Source organism: Rhinatrema bivittatum, chromosome 9 (assembly GCF_901001135.1).
Source record: "Rhinatrema bivittatum chromosome 9, aRhiBiv1.1, whole genome shotgun sequence".
NCBI lineage: Eukaryota > Metazoa > Chordata > Amphibia > Gymnophiona > Rhinatrematidae > Rhinatrema > Rhinatrema bivittatum.
The window spans coordinates 187,569,483-187,587,349 of record NC_042623.1 but is presented as its reverse complement, the minus strand read 5'-3'; the positions used below and the strand labels follow the sequence as shown (position 1 = coordinate 187,587,349).

The following is a 17,867-nucleotide window of genomic DNA, read 5'->3' as shown; positions in this document are numbered from 1 at the left end:
AAACTGATTATACAGTACAGGAGAAGCTGTTTTAAAAAAAAAAAAATGCTTGAGAATCAAAGGAAGGCATTTTGTGCAGTGAAATGTCCACCGAACCATCTTGGTAGGCTAGCAAATGTTTCTTCAAACTCTTCTTTCCAGATGTGAAACAGCTGGCCCCTTCCCCTCAGAGACCGGGGGCCATTAGAAGCAGAATATACATGCTCATCTCGGAGGGGTCTCCTTGTGTGCGAAGGGTCAGCATCTTGCACGCCTTAGGTACCTGAGCAGGCAGAAAAAACACGGATGCTAGTTATATATACAGTAATGAAATCAATGATTCCCTAAGTGTGGGTTGGGCGGGGAGCTCTAAGATAAGAGAAGAGGGTCATGATTTAAAGTTGGAAAGAGGGACACGTTGGAAATGCTTCTCTGGTGAGAGAGCAGTGGATTGCCAGCGGAGGTGATAGCAACCTGACCAGTGACAGAAATCTGCTGAGCTTGGGGCAGACTCCGAAAGCGGTCATAAGGGCCACGGAGGTGGCGACTCAGCAAGCGGGAGGTGGGGCCGAGTGGTTCTTAACTGCTCTTCGCATTGGGTTATTTTTTTTTTCCCTCTCTAAGAATTATTCACGGCCCTGCGCGGCGTGCACTATTATATGCTCTCTCGTAAGTGGGGACATGGCCGGTGTCGGTGTATTTATACCACAACCCTGAAGCATTTCAGGAAAAGCTAATAGCAATTTACCGTCTCCGAGCTGCGTGGCTGCAGAGCTTGGTGTTTGTTGCAGGATCTGCTTAGCCGTTTCATAAATGTTTCCAGATCCAATCACAGGGTAACATCGGGCTGCCTGTGTTCAAACTTATAGCAGTGGAAAGCTGCAGGGGACAGAAGTGGTGCAAGAAATGGCCCTTGCAACCTCGTATGGTCCAAACTAACTTGCCCGAGCACTATACCCATCTACTGGAAGAATCAAGTAACTTACGGGCACAAAAAAAAAACACCAAAAACTCTTCCATGCTGATGAACTCTGTTTATTATCACCTACCCATAAGGACCAGAGGCATTTCTGCTCTTGTGAAGTCAAACGTCCACATCCATTCTAATATTTATTTTCACTGAAAACAAGCCGTATGAGACAGGCACAGTTCTGGGTCTGAACTGTGCTATTATCTAGCAAAAAAACCAAACAAAAAAAACCCACAAACAACTCAAACCCTAATAACAACAACATTTTTATTTTTTTACTTTTTTCTTGTTTTGTGCATTTAAATGAATTACTTTTTATGACTGTTGGTTTTATGATTTTCATGTTCCTTAATAATGAGAGGCATTTAAACCTCTGGCTGCCTTGGTCAGTGCCTCCTGGGGATCCTGGAGCTCAGCAAAATGCCCTGTAGATGAATATAGTGGAGCTTTCCCCAGGAAGAAAGAGGCTCCTTTCTGACTATAGAATGAATGGCAGAATATAGAAGCTGCATTTTACATGCAGGGTTAGACAGCAGGAAGTACTTAAGGCGGTTTTTCTCTTTAGATAGAGGGAGGGTCGTTTGCAAAGAGATTTCTGCAGCTAAATAAGTGCTCTACCCACAGAAAAGGCCCTTTAGAGTAATTGTGTGTAAAATCACAAACGCATTAGCATTCTTTTAGACATATAAAGGTAGATTTTTAGTCGTGAGGGAGCACACATGGACGTACCAATTTTATAACATTCGCAAGTCGATGTACGCATGTTACAGAATCCGCCACCCGCACGCACGTGTGCACAATTTTATATCGATGCGCCCATGTGCATGTGAATGCCGTCTCGTGTGCGTAAGTGGGGGGTGGGATTTTAGTAGATGCGCGCGGCAACGCATTAGGACCTATTTCCCGGTTCCCTCCCAGTTTGCCCCCTGTAACTTCCTAAACCCCCCCTACCTAACCTGCCTCCCTTTTACCCTACTAGCCCCGACCCCTAATACTCCGCTGACCACCCAAGACTTTTTTATTTTACTACTTACCCGCAATCCATAGCAGCAGCATCTTATTCGGTCATCGGATCCCGGTGCACGCTTGTGCACAACTCTGACATGATAGGGCTGCCCTAGCACGCCCATGCCCCGCCCATGCCCCGCCCAGACTCCACCCATGCTCCACCTCTTTTTTTTGCGAAATCCTTTCCAATGCGCATACCAGGAGCAGGCTTGGCACGACCAGGTATGCAAACCGTGCAATTGCGCGGAGCAGCACACCCCGGGGAGGTGGCAGGCTGGCCGGTCGGCGGGTCAGCGGCGGCGGAGGATGGAGAGAGCGTCGCCGGAAGAAGGTATGAGCATACCCTCTTCCAGCGGTGGCGCTTTCTCCTTCTTCAGTCCCTGAAACGGGGATATGAGCTCATACCCTCTTCCAACGGCTGAAGAAACAGAGGGCCACCCATGCCGCTGAGGTGGGGGAGGGTGGTGGTGCGGCGGCATGGGGGTGGCAGCGGGGACTCTATGGACAGGGCTAGTGCCAGCCCTGACTGGGAGATACTCATGTGGCTGCGGGCCTCTTAAAATCCACACGGCCCGCGTGTGTCCTAGTCACACACATATCTCCTGGATTTGCCGTGTGTAGGGCTTTTAAAATTCACCCGTTAGGAGATGAGAATTCTGGGGGTGGCATCTGGGTGGACATGGGACTTATGTGCATAAATTCTTTTGACAAAAACTATGTGCACCAAATAGCAGGTGAATGCTGTGGTTCGCGGATCATAGGGCCATCCCACAAATCATTTCACTCACCCCAGCGTCGCCGGCATTGCTTCACGGCCTGCATGCCATTCACCCATGACCACAGTCAGAAGCAGTCAGGAATGCTGCCAGGGCCCTTCATGCGATTGACGCTGCCATGCCTCTGACGAGGCTCTGATGCCACCACCACCGCCTTCCTGCTCTTCCCGGGTCCCTATTGGCATGCGTGCATGCTGTTCAGTGGCACTTAAAGATCCAGTTGTGGAAAAATCCCCGTGGCACCCTGTGATGACATCAGTGGGTGTCCACTATTTAAGCACTGCTTGCGCTCTCTGTCACTGCCTCAGCATCGGGTCTTCTGCTTTTGAGTAGTGTGTGTTGCTCCTGTAATTCCTGTTTGCTCTGCATTCCTGCCTTGACTGGTCCAGCCTGCCTTGTTTCACTTTGTTCCCTTCTCCTTGTCTCGTCCAGTACTTCTGTGAGTCTTCATCCATTCTGGCCTGATCTGGTGTTGATTTCTTGCGTTGGACCTGACCACATTTGCCTGCTTTCTGGATCGGACCTCTTGCATGTTCCTGATCACATTTGCCTGCTGCCTGCTCCAACCTTTGGCCTGCCTCTGTATCTGCAGCTTGCTGTCTGTCCTGACCCTGGCATGCCCTTAGACTCTCACACTCTTCTGCGCCCTAAGTCCTGCCGACCACCAGAATCCAAGGGCTCAACCTGCGGGGGAGGCGACTGATATAAATGAAGCTACAGACTGTCCCACTATAGGGCACATTCATCAGCTGCCAGCATAGGCCTCGTAGGTTCACCTATGAGGTTGCGTCAACTATGCCGAAGCACAAAGGGCCTACTTTTATGCCATTCATTACAGATTGCTGAGGCCATGAGCTTGGCAAACTTGTCCCAGGCCTCCACCATTGCTGGGTTAGCCAACCTGTTAAAACAGCGGCAAGACCAATTGAATACTATGGCTGGTTATCTATAGGACATGACTGCCCACCCTGCTCCAGCTTCTCCGGTATGGTCTGCTACTCCCACACTTCACCTGCCTCCACTTTCACCTCCAAGGTACAATGGAGATCCGGGTAAATATAGAGGCTTCTTGAATCAATGCCGAATGTAATTTGAACTTCAGGTATCTTTGTTTCCATCAGATCAAGTCAAAGTGACTTACATTCTATGTTTGTTGGGCAGTTCTGACCTGGCATGGCCTTCACCCCTTTGGGAGAGAGTTGACCCACTCCTAGGGGGTTTGAATTGCTTCCTGCATGAATTCCATCTGATCTTCAATGAACCTGGCTGCACAACTTCCATGGCATCCGAACTTCTGCAAATCAGACAAGGCTCCGGGTCCATGGGGGATTCTGCACCCTAGCCTCCAAACTCCACTGAGGCAATGATAACCTAATCACAATCTTCAGGCAAGGGCTTCCGGAGCATATTAAAGTTGAGCTGGCTGTCCGGGATCTGCCTGATACACTGGAAGGCTTAATCAGCCTAGCCATACATCTGAACCTTAGGTTCCAAGGTAGGGCTTGGAAGAGGGACTTGGCTCGTCACCCTATCTGCCTTGCCCTGAGATTCCAGTGATCAGCGTTTTCCACAAGTCAAGCCCCTCAAGCTGTCTGTGGAGGAGAAGCAGAGGCACTCTGATCTCAACCTGAACCTATATTGTGCCACAACTGGGCACTTTGCTAACTGCTAACCGGCCAAGCCAGGGGTGCAGCACTATTACCAAAAGGAACCAACCTTCTCTCCCACTGATCACAGAACTCTTTGACTGCCTCAGAGGGACACAGATACCTACCAAGCTCAATCCGCAGGGGGAATACAACCTGATTATGATCCATAATGGAGATGAATGGGAGACCACTTTTAATACCGGAGATGAATATCTGATGATGCCCTTCGGGTTATGCCCCCACGGTCTTTCAGTTTATGGTTAATGAGATTCTCCAGGACCTGCTCTACTCCCATGTGGTCATATATTTGATGATATCTTAGTGCTTTCAAAATCCTTGCAAATAAACTGAGGTCATGTGAAGCAAGTTCTCCAGAGGCTCCATGAGCACTATCTTATGCAAAGTTAGAAAAATGTCTTGGCAAGACCTATGCATGGACCTGGAGAAACTGAAAACCATGCTAGAATGGCCACAGCCCATGGGCCTCAACGTCCTACAGTGCTTCCTCGGATTTGCGAATTATTACTGGCAATTCATTCACAGATCCTCTCTGCTGGCCGCACCCCTCACTGGCCTTAGGAAGAAGGGTTCAGTTATCAAGAATTGGACCAATAGCACCATTCAGGCATTCCAGTGCCCCAAGTTGAACTTCATCCATGATCTTTGTCTGCAGCACCCTGACCCTTCTGAGCCATATTTACTGGAGGTAGATGTTTCTACATTTGGGGTAGGGGCTGCCCTCTTATAGCACAACAACCATGGACCTCGTGACCTGTTCCTATTTTTCTAAAAGATTTATTCAGTACTGGTGGTCCCAGTATACCCTGTGCTGCAGGGTATTGCCGTACCAGCTACAAGATCCACTTCCGTGTTCCTGTACCTCAGACTACTTCATCTCCAGTTCAGTCATCCTCGGCGTACCCCACTCTGCGGGCCACTACCGGAGCTGCATCTCAGAGGTATCCTCTACTCATCTGAAGGGACTTCCTGGTGTACCCCATGCTGCAGGCCACTACCGAACCTTCACTCCATCAGTATCACCCTGGGTATACCCCACTACTCAGAACAGTATTTAATTGCATTCCCCGCTCTGCGGGTTCTGCTTTCCTCCCTGCATAATAAAGTCTCTATCATTCAGGGTGTCGTACACTGCTGAGACCACGCCTACCGACAGTGAGGCCCACAGGGTCTCTCATCTCAGCCCAGGGTTCACATCCTTACAGAAACATAACATCTGGATTGGCCACTGTTGGAAACAGGATTCTGGGCTTGATGGACCCTTGGTCTGCCCCAGTATTGCAATTTCTTATGTTATTATGTTCAATATAGCTGGCTACCTTAAAGATATCTGGATAGCATTATCTGGCTAACTTTTGGTCTGCTCTATGGCACAACCGGAGTTATCTATATAAGTTATCAAGCTAAGTATGAATATAAGAGTTAGCCAGATAACTTATCTGGTTTACTTAACTCCACCCTGGAATACCCCTAAATCATTCTGCTAAATTGTAGATGGATAATGAGGTATCCATTTATAATTTAGTCAGATAAGTGCCCAAAATACTAAAAAAAAATAAATCTGCATTTAGTCAGATTTCTTTGTAATTATCTGGCTAAATGCCTCTAAATATTGATCTTAAAATCTTTTGTCCCTAATACAGGACTCCCATTAGAGTTGTAATGCTATTTAACAAAAAACAGTTTTTCTCACCAATACTAGTGTTATGGCTAGCGTCAGTCTCGAGCAAGCACTCGAGGCTTGGCATACCAGGGCTCTCTAGGTGGAAGAGAAGTGAGGTGTGCCCTTGCAGTGGTGAAGACGGTTCAAGTCCCGGCCACTCCGCTGACCTACATGCACCGGGAGACCACACTATTATGGTGGTCTCTGAACAGTCCTCCGACCGTTCCCAGCCCTTTCGGACCTGCCGCAGGGAGCAGCAGAGGCGGAAGGCTGGACGGAGGTCAGGTTGGCACAGGAATGAAGCGGAGAAAGCAAGGCCTTGGAACTTGGAGCAAAGCACAAAGGAGTTCAGGACGAAGACAAGAACAAGAGGGATGAGCAGGACCCTCAGGCACCCTACCTATCCATTGCCAACGGGCGGCCCCAATGGACGGTTGCAGACCACACTGTCTCCTTCGTGCCCTACACAGCCAAGAGGCTGGTCGTGGACCATGAGAAGAGCGGGAGAAGCTCGGGAAGTCACTCAGCACAGGGTAGTGGAAACCCCTTGGGTCTTCCAGAGTTGGAACTAGGAATCAGAAGCAAGAGTCTAGGAACTCGGAACAGAAGCAGGAACTCTCGGAGGCATGGAACATCAGGACTGGAACATCAGGAGCAAGCAGGAACATCAGGATTGGAACATCAAGAAGTCCAAGGGAGACTCAGCCTAGGTAGACTAGCACCATTGCCGAAGCAAGGACTGAGTGAAGAGGAAATCCTTTTATAGAACAGGAACAAGGAACTCCCTGGGAGGAGTTCAGATGGACCACACCTGGCTGGCCCTATAACTGGAGAGAAGAGCTGCGGGCCGACCCCTAGGGAGAAGGGCATGGCCCAAACCAGGAAGTCCAGGCGAAGACTGAGGCAGGCCTCAGGCAGGCCCCCAAGGACATCGAAGGCCTCCCAGGCCATGGAGCAAAAGCTGGGCAACCAGATCAGGCGAGACCCCGACTTCGGAGCGGCCTCCAGAGAAAGGTGAGAGGCCTCCCGTAGCTCCATTCCCTACACTGGCACCATTCCCTACAAAACAGGCATCAAAATAAATGGACCCAAACTAACTTATGGATCCCCATCATCGTACCATTAAGTTACTGAATTTTAACTTGATTCTTAACCTTAGATACTCATATCACAGGAAAGCAACCCTTAAAATGCACAGAAATTTGCCCAGAGAAATGAATCACTGGCCAGCAGCTAACCCGTATCCTTCCATACCACACAAACTGGACTTAAACCAACTTAGAATATAACATGTTTTACAATCATAGTTTTGTTTTTAAGAAAAAAAAATATATGAATTGCTCTGCAATTGTTTTCTGACTTATTTCGATTTTGGGCTAGAGTCATGAGTTTTATGGGAAAACAGCATTTCCGTTTCCAGCTTTTACATGCTGTAGATATACAAATATTGTATCTGTCCTGAAAAGATGGTTGCTTTAGGTTCAAATGTTTGCCATATTATGTGTACACAGAAGACAGAGCAAATACAAATGTGATTTTAAAGAAAAGCCCAAGAAAAAAAAGCAGCAACACAATGTCTGCATTGAGATTGCTGTGTTGTGTTGCTTCATTCATTTATGAACTGATTGAGGTGGCTGTAAAATCAGACACGATGGTATAATGATGAATGAATAAATGTGAATGGGTGCAGGGCTGTTTCTATTTTTATTCATTTTGCAGGGCGTGGGGGAACGCTCTCAGCCTTGGTGGGAATAAGTGTGTCTCTGATGGAGGTCCTTCGTTAGGAATGAAATGCTGGCATGACGAGGGATATGCACGAATCTGCTTTCTATTTATTTTTCAAGCAGTTGAACCAAAGCTTTTCTTCTATTCACGTTTGACCTTTCTAGTGGTAAGCGATTGTCTTAAAACACTCAACGATTTCTGTTTCCGTTTTTTGTTTCTGACACCTTTCTTTCAATGCTTGGAAAAGGAATATAGTTTTCTTGCATTGCAGTCCTGCTCTTGAACCCTCCCAAGAGATTCACGGCACGCTTAACTGGAGCAAGAGACTCGATACTGGCTCTCTTCCATGATCAAAAAGAGAGAACAGACTATAGAACCCATTGACTTCTCAAAATCAAGCTCAAACTAGATTCAAAACAGCTTTACGTGCATTCTGTGTTAGTTAAAGATGGCTTATGCACTTGAGTTTAATCAAGTTTCTGAAGTCATTGGATAAGAACATAAGAAAGTAAGAACATTTATTTTATTTTATTTATTTAAGGTTTTTATATACCGGCATTCATGATAAAATCACATCATGCTGGTTTACATTAAAACAGTGGTGCACAGAAAGAAAAAACAAACTGGAACTGTAGTGCGGAAGAAAGCAGTTACAAAAAACAGGGATGCTTAAACTGGGAGAGGAAGGAAAAAGAAAAGGTTAATAGCATTTTAAATATTTACAACGAAGAGTTAAATGAGCTGGTTGTGTTATCGAACTTGAAGTTGGCTCAGGCCAAGGGTCCATGAAAGCCCAGCATCCTGTCTGCAACAGTGGCCAATCCAGGTCACAAGTACCTGGCAGATCCTGTGAAGTGGATCTGTTTGCTCTTACTCCAGGGATTAGAAATAGTGTTATTTAATCCACCTGGCTAATAATGCGTCATAGACTTTTCCTCAAGCAAAAATTTTTTTTAAACCCCACCCCTGGCCACGTCCTCTGGCGCAACACAGTTTGATTGTGAGAAAAGTGAAATATTACTTTCTACAATTTGTTTTCAATCTGCCGGTCGTTAGTTTCCTGGCATGTCTCCTTGCTTTAGTATTATTTGAAAGGCTAAATAATGGTTCTTATTTACCTGTTCACCCCCAAGTATGATTTTGTAAACTATCCTGTCCCTTCTCAGCCATTTCTTTTCCTTACTGAAGAGCCCTAACCTGTGTAGCCTCTCATCATAGGGGAGCTGTTCCAATCCCTTTATCATTTTTGTCACCCTCCTCAGCATCTTTTCTAGTTGTGCCATGTCTTTTCTGCAATGGGTTGACCAGAACTGCACACTATACACAGGACATCACTGTAATTAAACATCAATGGCTGACAGCGTGTCCCTTGAGAATGGATTTCACTAGGGACTTTGGTGAGACACCAGGTGGAAGTTGCAGTTCTTTACAGTCTCCTGAGAAGTGCTGCCATTTTGCCCCAACATGCACCCCCTGTAGCGACTTATTCTGCAAATCATTTTTTTAAAAAGGATTTTACTGCTTGCATCTAACCCCCTTCTGTTATTCGGGGGACATCAGAATGGGGTCAGAATCTTCAGCAGCCAATGACAGATCAATGATTCCTGCTACTGGTTTATATGCTGCTAACCTACCAATTCAGTGCATTATAGAAATGTTTTCTCCTTGAAATGGAGAGATGGATTTATGTTTTCTGCTGCCCATAGGCACTGTGTTGATGCTGTTGCCTCTCCTCTCCTCTCCCACCGCTTCAGAATGACAGATAACAGGCAGCAAAAGATCTAAAGGCACAGACCGACAGTTTCCTACAGCAGGAACTAGAAAATTCTGAAAGCCTACGGACAAACATTTCCATTGTTTGTGTCTATACAATTTATTTCATTTGTATTGCACGAGATAAAAGAATCTCAAATATCAGTATTAGGGAGGAGAACTAGGGGACGGGGCGAGGAGAAGGCGAAAGGTTTGGGATGAGGAGAGGGATTGTGAAAACCGGGGATCGAGAACAGTGGAGATGGGGAATGATTGAGAAAGATAAAAAGAGGAAGATTGGGAATCTGGGATGGAGGAATGAGGGGGATCAGAGGAGGGAGGAACTGGGATTAGATGTTGGAAGGGGGGGGGGGGGGGATTCCAGATGGAATCCAAGATCAACGGAGGGAGGATACAAAAATTACATGGGGGAAGGAGGGAGCTGTCCTTATCGTACTTCAGTCCTGCTCTCTTTTGCATCCTCTCTCTGACCTCCCATCCAGTCCAGCATACATTCACATACACCTGGCACCAATCCCTTCTCTCTCTCTCCCTCTCTTACACACCAACACGGCCCCCTTCCACCATTCCCCCCTCTCTCTCGCAAACAGATATGTGCCCCCCCCCCAGCCAAACCCCTCTCCCAGCCTCTCTCTCTCCATCCACAATGATCCCCCTACTCAGCTCCTCCTAACCTCCCCAAGTCATCCCCTCCGTTCCTTTTCTCGGCAGCTGGATCAGGAAGCAGAGGGATCTTCCCTGCCAAGTGAGATTCGGCACAGCTGGAAGGCAGCAATTCTTCAGCCAGCTTGCTGTCCTGAGATTTTTGATACTTTAGGCACAGGCTATTAAGACATTCTGAATAAGGAGGGTCGGACATCTAGTTAATGATCTGCTTAAACAGGAATACCTAGAGTATTCATCTTTGAGAGTGAATGAAAGAAAAGATCAGGAAGCTGCCTGTTGAAGAAGCTTTCCCTTCAGATCCCTCTCCTCTCCCTCATTACAGAGGTCACTGCAAAATTCATTTTATGTATATATTTGTTTTAAAGTTCTTATATTCCGCATCCTGCAGTATACAAACGTAGGTTTGCGCTAATCATGTGGTAGGCAGGCACTTATAACTGAGGTGAAAGTATGGATTCAAGCGGGCAGGGAACCAGAGCCACCGGTTGTGCATTAAGAAGAAGATGAGAGATCTCTTATGTTTTTGACAATCAGTGACATAGAAAACTATGTGTGCATGAAGACTGGTATTCAAGAAAAGCTGAGCACCTAAAGTTACATACCTATTACACCTATTTTCAGCTGAAAATTCAGCTCCAGGGAGGAGGCTAAAATTCAGACTTGCTCCTAGATTTAGGACCCTAAGCTAGGTGCCTGGTGCTGACAGTCACTGCTAAACTGCTAACTTTCATCCCCTCTCCAACTTTGCCCCTGTCTAAATTTAGGAGCCTAATGAAAGAAGTCTAAATGTAGGTACTCAATCCTAGTACATTTTCAAAAGGGAACAGTTTAGGAGTCTAACTCCCAAATTTGGCTTCTAATCCCTTTGTAAACTGGCCTCATGATAACAAACATAAAAGCAGTTGAATTAGCCCAGTTCAATGATCCTTTTTTAATATTTGTTACAATCAATCACAGAATTCTTAGGATGTGATCTGCATTTTTTTTTTTTTATTACTGCCTCAAACTGTTCTCTCTGGCTCTCTCAGGCAAGCTCTCCGACTTTGCCAGAAGAGAACAGAAAAAAATGGTTTCAGTTCTAATAAATCTGAATCAGTACAGTTTGGCCAACTCACTTTTTGATAACTCCCTTATCAACCAGAGTCTGGTCAGTCAGATCCCTCCCGCTCTGTTTTATCACTCCGGCCTGTGCTTGCTTTCTCGCAGGCTGTGATTATTTATTATTTATTTATTTATTTTTAACTTTTCTATACCGACGTTCCTGTAAAAAAAAAAAAATATTATTTACAGGATGTTAAAAGCACATCAGGAAGGATCCGGCTCCCCAGTACGAACACCCCATGAAGAGTCAGTAAAAGGGTCTCGGGGAAGGTAATCTGGGTGGAAAACAAGGGGGTGTGACTATAATAAAAGGGGGAAACACCCTAAGAAATGGAATGCAAGATGAGAAATGGAACTTAAATTTATTAGACTCCCCCACAAGCGGAAGCATCAGGATCGAGAAAATAACAAAGCTATGTTGAAGAAGCGAGCTAGCAGCATTTCTTGAAAGGGTGCCTTTACTTTCCCATGAACTCTAAATACTAACTAGACAAAGAAAGAGCTTGCTGAGTGATTACACGCGCACATATACACGCGCAGAAATGCACTCCCTTTATAACCATAAGGGCCAGATGAACTGAGCGTTTTAACTCTAGACACAACATGGGGGGGGGACACGACCCCTTTAAGTACTCCTGGCCACAGGTGCCAGCTCTGTGAAGGCGCTGGGTGCCGGAGCACCCCCCCAATATTGAGCGAACTCCTTCGCCGTCTCCGGGGAGGGAGCACTCACGTCGGGTTTAGCACCCCCCAATGGTTTTTGAAAAGTGGTCTCCTATGCCCCTGGTAAGGTCCCTGCACACGGTGGTATCGTTATCTGAAGCGACCTGCTTGACGGGGACAAAGCACCAGAGGGGGGAAGTTAACCTGAATGCGGTACTTACTGCTCGGCTCCTCTCCCGCAGAAAAAAACAAATGGCTCGTTTCATCGGGAAGCACGAGAGAGAGAGAGGGAGCCCCCAGTCCCGGAGACTGAGCGCATCTTATTCCCTCTGTGGCAGGGCTGACGGAAACGTTTAGAAATCGGAGAGGGTGGGAATGCACGCCCGCCTTTTCTCGTTGTTTTAAGGTGACATTTTGTATTTTAATAGCATTAATAATCACCACAGAACCCGAGGTGTTGCGCGCGCACACACACCTACCTAATCCCCCCAAATGCGGAGTTATAGTGACAACCCATCGACGAGAAGAAACATCATTTGCGCACCCAAGGAAGGGTCTCTTGCGTTGCCTGAGATTTTAGGGGTATGAATGGATGCAGCAAGGGCATTTCTTTCAAGAGCAGCTGCCCTCAGCCCTATGCCTGTTGGCGAAAGGCAGGAAGACCGAGCGTGCTGCCTGCCCGAAGAGACTGCAAGATTTCCATACCCTGTGTCACTTTCCAAGCCTCTGGAGTAGGTCAGTCGCCCAATCTGGACGGGAGGGAAAGCTGGAGAGGCAGTCGAGCTGCCAATTTCTCACAGGACAGGACTCGTGGGTGGCTTGCTCGTGTTTCTGATGGAAACAGCATTAAAGGTTAAACAGAGACCTTGCCAAGACATTGATTAGTACGGCCAGATAGATGCAACGTTTCCAAGTCCTGCACCATAAAACGATCCACGCAATACAGAGCGAGTACTCAACTGCACACTGAAAGCGTCCGACATTAAGAGAACTAATAAGGGCAGGGGGGGTGGAAAAAAAACAACCCCCAAGCAGAAAGAGGTTGCGGCTTGATAGGCTGAGCAATGTCCTGTAGTAGTAAATTGCCCCCCATTATCTCTCAGGACGGTGGGTAAGGAAGGAGATGATGAGCCCAAGCCCCCGCACGAGCGGGACAGCTTTATTCCACCCGAGGAGTGGGCGCTGCAGCTTTTCGCAGGAAACAAGCACTTGACCGTTTCGTCATCTTGCCCTGCTCCCCGAAACGGTGCCCCAGCTCAGTGGGAGGTGGGGACTGGGGTAGGGGGGGGGGGGGCGGGAAGCGAGCGGAGGGCTTCTCGAAAGGAGCCCTTCAGCCTGCAGCGACTGCGCGCAAGCTGCTTCGCGTCTTTTACTGGCCCTTAGCGCGCAAACCTACTCTAGAATTGTTGGCCGTCAACCATCCAGGAAGGTGACCGCTGCTGGAGGTGAGAAAGAATTAAAGTTTCGCTCCAGCGATAGAGCCCGTCCTCGGAGCTGAAGGAAGTTATGACGTCCAGTGAAATGAAAGGTGTACTCTTGTCTCGGAAGCCTCTGTGCCCATCTCTTTAGTATGAGCGAAGTACATACCTAGGGCGCAGGGACGGGCGCTGTTGATTGTGTTTCTTTGTTGAGAAGGGGTGGGGGGTGGGGGTTGTGGGGTAAAAGCAAGGCAGACACTGGCGTTCTCTGCAGGCTGATCCCACTCTTCCCAATCAGGACCGAGAGGGGCAGCTAGCAAAGCCGAATGCAAGGTGCGGACAACCAAACTGGGGTGGGGGGAGAGGCTGCCTGTCCCCTCATCAGGCGCTCGGGGTGGCGATATACGTGGATAGGGAGATCAGATTCGTTGCGCGCAGTTTGTAAGTCCGCGGAAAGCACTGCAATTCGAACAGGGGGGTAATGGGAAAAAAAAAGTAACGTCCACATGGACCCGGGGCTCATAATTGTGACCCTGCCAATTCTTAAATAAACAGCGTCAAGGATCGGGCGGGGCTCCCGGTGCTGCTGTCCTGCAAGGCAGAAAGTGCGCAGAGAATCGGCGAAGAAGATCCCGATGAGGACATTAAAAATCAGCAGTAAGAAGGCGAAAAGCATCGCTTTGTTTCCTCCAGAATAAATTCCCCCCCCCCCCCCCCCGCCGTGCCGATTCTCTCCGAGTTATTTTCCGGTGCAGGAAGGCTCACAGTCCTAATCTCTCATTCTCTGCAGTTGGGTGAAACATCGTTTGGGGGGGGGGGGAGGGGTAAGAGTGCAGGTCGGGGGCGTTAACCTCTGCTGAATTCACGTTATCTCGCCTTTCAGCATCGGGCGATAGGCAGAGCTGGGTTCCTATCTTGCTTCAGATAACGCGGGAGTTAATGCCACGGGCCGCGTTGTGAATCTTAAACGGGAAAGATGCACATAAATGTTCATTCCGTGGCATCCACGTTTCAGAAAGATCTGTAATTGATTCAGCCTCCACATCTCTTTTATGTGCCGCTTTTACTGTACGGTTTTATTTGTATAGGAAAAAAACAAACAAACAACAACATTGTCTTCTTCCTTACAAATAAAACGCGTTTAGAATTATTATTATTATTTATCATTAAGCTCGGACTGTAGCCGTCCTAGAGTTGTATTTCCACAATATCTGACGGAAACCGAAAGAGTAACCTCACGAATTCAGAAACATCTTTTGATCGTTTGGTAGAAATAATAAAACTGTATTTGTAAGTTCAAAGCTCATGCAAAGTTCATGCAAAGGAATAAACTTGGGGAAAAATACGCGCTGGTGTCCGCACACATTTTCCCAGTTCCTCCTCTCCCCTCGGTAGGGTTGGCTTTGTTGGCTCTCCCAGTCACATAATATTTCTATCGGAAGAAGCTAAATGCAATTTGCCAAGCTGTATTCAAATATTCAGAGTACAGGGAGGAGGAGGAAAGAAAACGATAAACACAGGCACTCTACAGGCCCTCTTAAGTTTTACTTCATTTGTTAAAAAAAAAAAAAAGGCAACTGATTTGGGGTCAGAATGCTAAAAAAAAAAAAAAAAAAAAGTTGTGGTGAAAGCTCCAAACGAATAGACCCTTGGCATTTATGACCGAGATCATATGTCAAACAGGGGCTCAGGTATCGGGATGGTGACGGAGACCCCCTCTCTTTTTTCTAGGAATGAATGCGGGACACATCTGGAACCCTAACCTGCCGCGCTCAGACCCAGAACCCGACGGCTTATGCCGGATTGTGCGTGTTGGAGTTGCAGTCAAAGCACTTTTTGGTTTTTTTTTTTTTGGGGGGGGGGGGGGGGGGGGGGAGAGGACGAGCTGCAACAGCCCTTCAAAGGGGGCTCAGCCAAGAGCATCAATCAAACAAAGAAATCAGGTGCCCGAGATGAGTGAAAGCCCTCCAGATTGTTGATTTATCTGCAGAGGGGGGGTTAATGGTGCATGAATGTGCCGCTTTATCTGGGAGAGGGGAGGGAGAACCTCCTTTGCTGACGTCAAATGTAGACTTTAAAAAGGGGGGGTTTTTTGGAGGAGATCCCACAAGCAGCAGCAGCAGCGGCAGTGGCAGCAGCAGGAAAGCTCCTCTGCAGTGTATTTTGATTATTTTTTTTCCCAAGTCTGTTTGCTGCCTTCCCGTGCCCTTTTTTCTTTTCTATTTTTTTTTTTTTTTGGTTGTGGGCGATCGCTGCTCGGAAGAAGAAGGAGAAGAAGATGCTGCTGCCGTCCTGCCGCGTCCGCTGTGCCCTGGCTCTCCTGTCGCTGGCCCTGGTCGTCAGCAGCGTCTCGGCGGCCCCGACGGACCCGCGGCTCCGGCAGTTCCTGCAGAAATCGCTGGCAGCGGCAGCGGGCAAACAGGTAAAATCGCACTTTCAGATCCTTTCCGTCTCTCGGGAGTTGCGACTTAACTTTGGGGTGCAGCCTGAAACCTGTGTTTTAGGACGCGCCCTTCCCTTAAAAAAAAAAGTGAGAGGAAATCAAGAAACGGCATGCAGACAATTTACATCGTCCTTGTCACGATAGGTTTCCTATCAAGCTTTTTATATATAAAAAAAAAATATAAGAAGGAATGAAACAGTGCTTCTGAGATTGGCTGTTGAATAATAATAATAATAAGCGCATGAGGTTAGATCTATTTCAGATCCCAAATCCATGCTTCAAAAGTGTCCACTATATCCCCCTAGCGAGTTCATGTTCCCTACGTAGCACACACATTGGTAGGAACTTTTAAGTTATAGATCCGTATTTCTTTGACTTTTGATACGGTACAGCCTTCTATTCCAGATGTGCAAGTTCCAGCGGCGAGCTTCACTTTGGGGTTTTTTTTTGGAAAACTTCTCTATTATTCATTTCTTTGTGCACTATATCAAACTATTCTTCTGATTTTACTGGAGAATAAAAATAAAATGACTGTAAATGTTACTGTAGCTCTCCCCGGGGTGTTGGGACAGGAGCGGATGGCAGCGGCGCTGTCCATGGTGCTGAATGCTGATGCTGATGCGTTCGCCTTTTCCTTTCCTCTTCCGCAGGAATGCAATCGTCCTTAGTCGCGCTGATTCTAGCGCCGAGACGCCCATCCTCGGTCCTCGCACAGGGGACCCCCAACCCCCGCCCCCCCCCCCCGAGACTACTTCCAGGCCACGGAGCTGAAGTTATAGCTCTGAAATCATCTGTAGCTCAGCCCTGCCTATGGGCAACCTGGCTTACACTTTGTGTGGCCACCGTTGACACCGCGTCTTCCCCATTTTTTGGGCTTCAGTTTAAAAAAAAAACAACCGCTTATACATATAGGGGAGGGGAAGGGGGGGGGGGGGCTTAGGAAAATACAAATAGGAAGCTGATAATCTTGACAGGCACAGGCTCGCAACCCAGAAATCACGATCGGTTCGGGAAAGCAGGACCCGTATCGGCATGGGGACCGCGTGGCAGAAGTGCGGCTATGGCGTTTCCTCGAGGGCTCTGAAAGGCGCTATCGCCAGACGGATGTCGGGGACGCTAAACACAAAGAGAGCCGCAGGCTGTTATGTGCAGGGGGAAACGGGCGATTGGACTAAGAGTCAATGTCCATCCTGCTCGCGGGCAGCTCACAGTGCAATGCATCCCAGTAAATAATATAGGCGTGGCTGATAAGTAAATGCTTTTAGTAGCCACCTAGTACAGACGCGCTTATTATAGGTCGCCAATGCTGGTTTTACAAGATCTGTCTTCCTAATAGGTGTAGTTGGCCTCTCCTACTTATGGTTTGCAACCTTTTAGTCCGGTACTAGATTTATTTCTATTCAAGCAACTCCCCCCCTCTCCCCCAACTCTTGTTTAACAGCTTGATGTCTTTTATCCTTGTTCCTCAGGAACTGGCCAAGTACTTCCTGGCAGAACTGCTCTCGGAGCCCTCCCAGGCGGAGAACGAAGCTCTGGAGTCGGACGAGCCGGCCAGAGGGGCCGAGCAGGATGAAGTGAGGCTGGAGCTGGAGCGGTCAGCGAACTCCAACCCGGCCCTGGCTCCCAGGGAACGCAAAGCGGGGTGCAAGAATTTCTTCTGGAAAACCTTCACGTCCTGTTAGCTCTCATCTTACCCCCACCTCTCCCCCCATTCTTTTCCTACTCCCTAAATCTTGAGAGGGGAAAAAAAAAAAAAACAACAACAACAAAAAACAACCACAAACAAACCTTAACAACAGGAACCGAAGACTGTAAATAAAACACACAGTAATGGTGGTTAAGATTTTGAGTTTGACTTCGAGTTAATAAAACTTTCAGTTGAAATCGTACATGATTTGCTTGGTAGGTCTTATGATACGCTCTCTCCGATTCTCACAGATGTACTATTTTTAATTCTTTGTTGCAATAAAGTTTATGTTTCAAACTGTAAAATGCAACCTTTGTTATTGAAAACA

The 17,867-nt window shown here is 47.5% G+C and overlaps 1 protein-coding gene across 1 annotated transcript; it reads left to right on the top strand.

Annotated features, from left to right (window-relative positions):
• Nucleotides 1-15,524: 15,524 nt before the first annotated feature.
• On the top strand, nt 15,525-17,589 carry SST (somatostatin). Its single transcript, XM_029616546.1, has 2 exons — nt 15,525-15,831; nt 17,322-17,589. Exons 1-2 carry the CDS (start codon nt 15,688-15,690, stop codon nt 17,532-17,534), a joined length of 357 nt encoding a protein of 118 aa, XP_029472406.1. The 5' UTR covers nt 15,525-15,687; the 3' UTR covers nt 17,535-17,589.
• Nucleotides 17,590-17,867: the final 278 nt, after the last annotated feature.

What these genes read in the sequence shown, in the direction of transcription:
- SST (XM_029616546.1), top strand. Translation starts at nt 15,688, where the DNA reads ATGCTGCTGCCGTCCTGCCGCGTCCGCTGTGCCCTGGCTCTCCTGTCG. An exon ending in CAGCGGCAGCGGGCAAACAG is followed by an intron (nt 15,832 to 17,321) that starts GTAAAATCGCAC and finishes CTTGTTCCTCAG; the next exon opens with GAACTGGCCAAGTACTTCCT.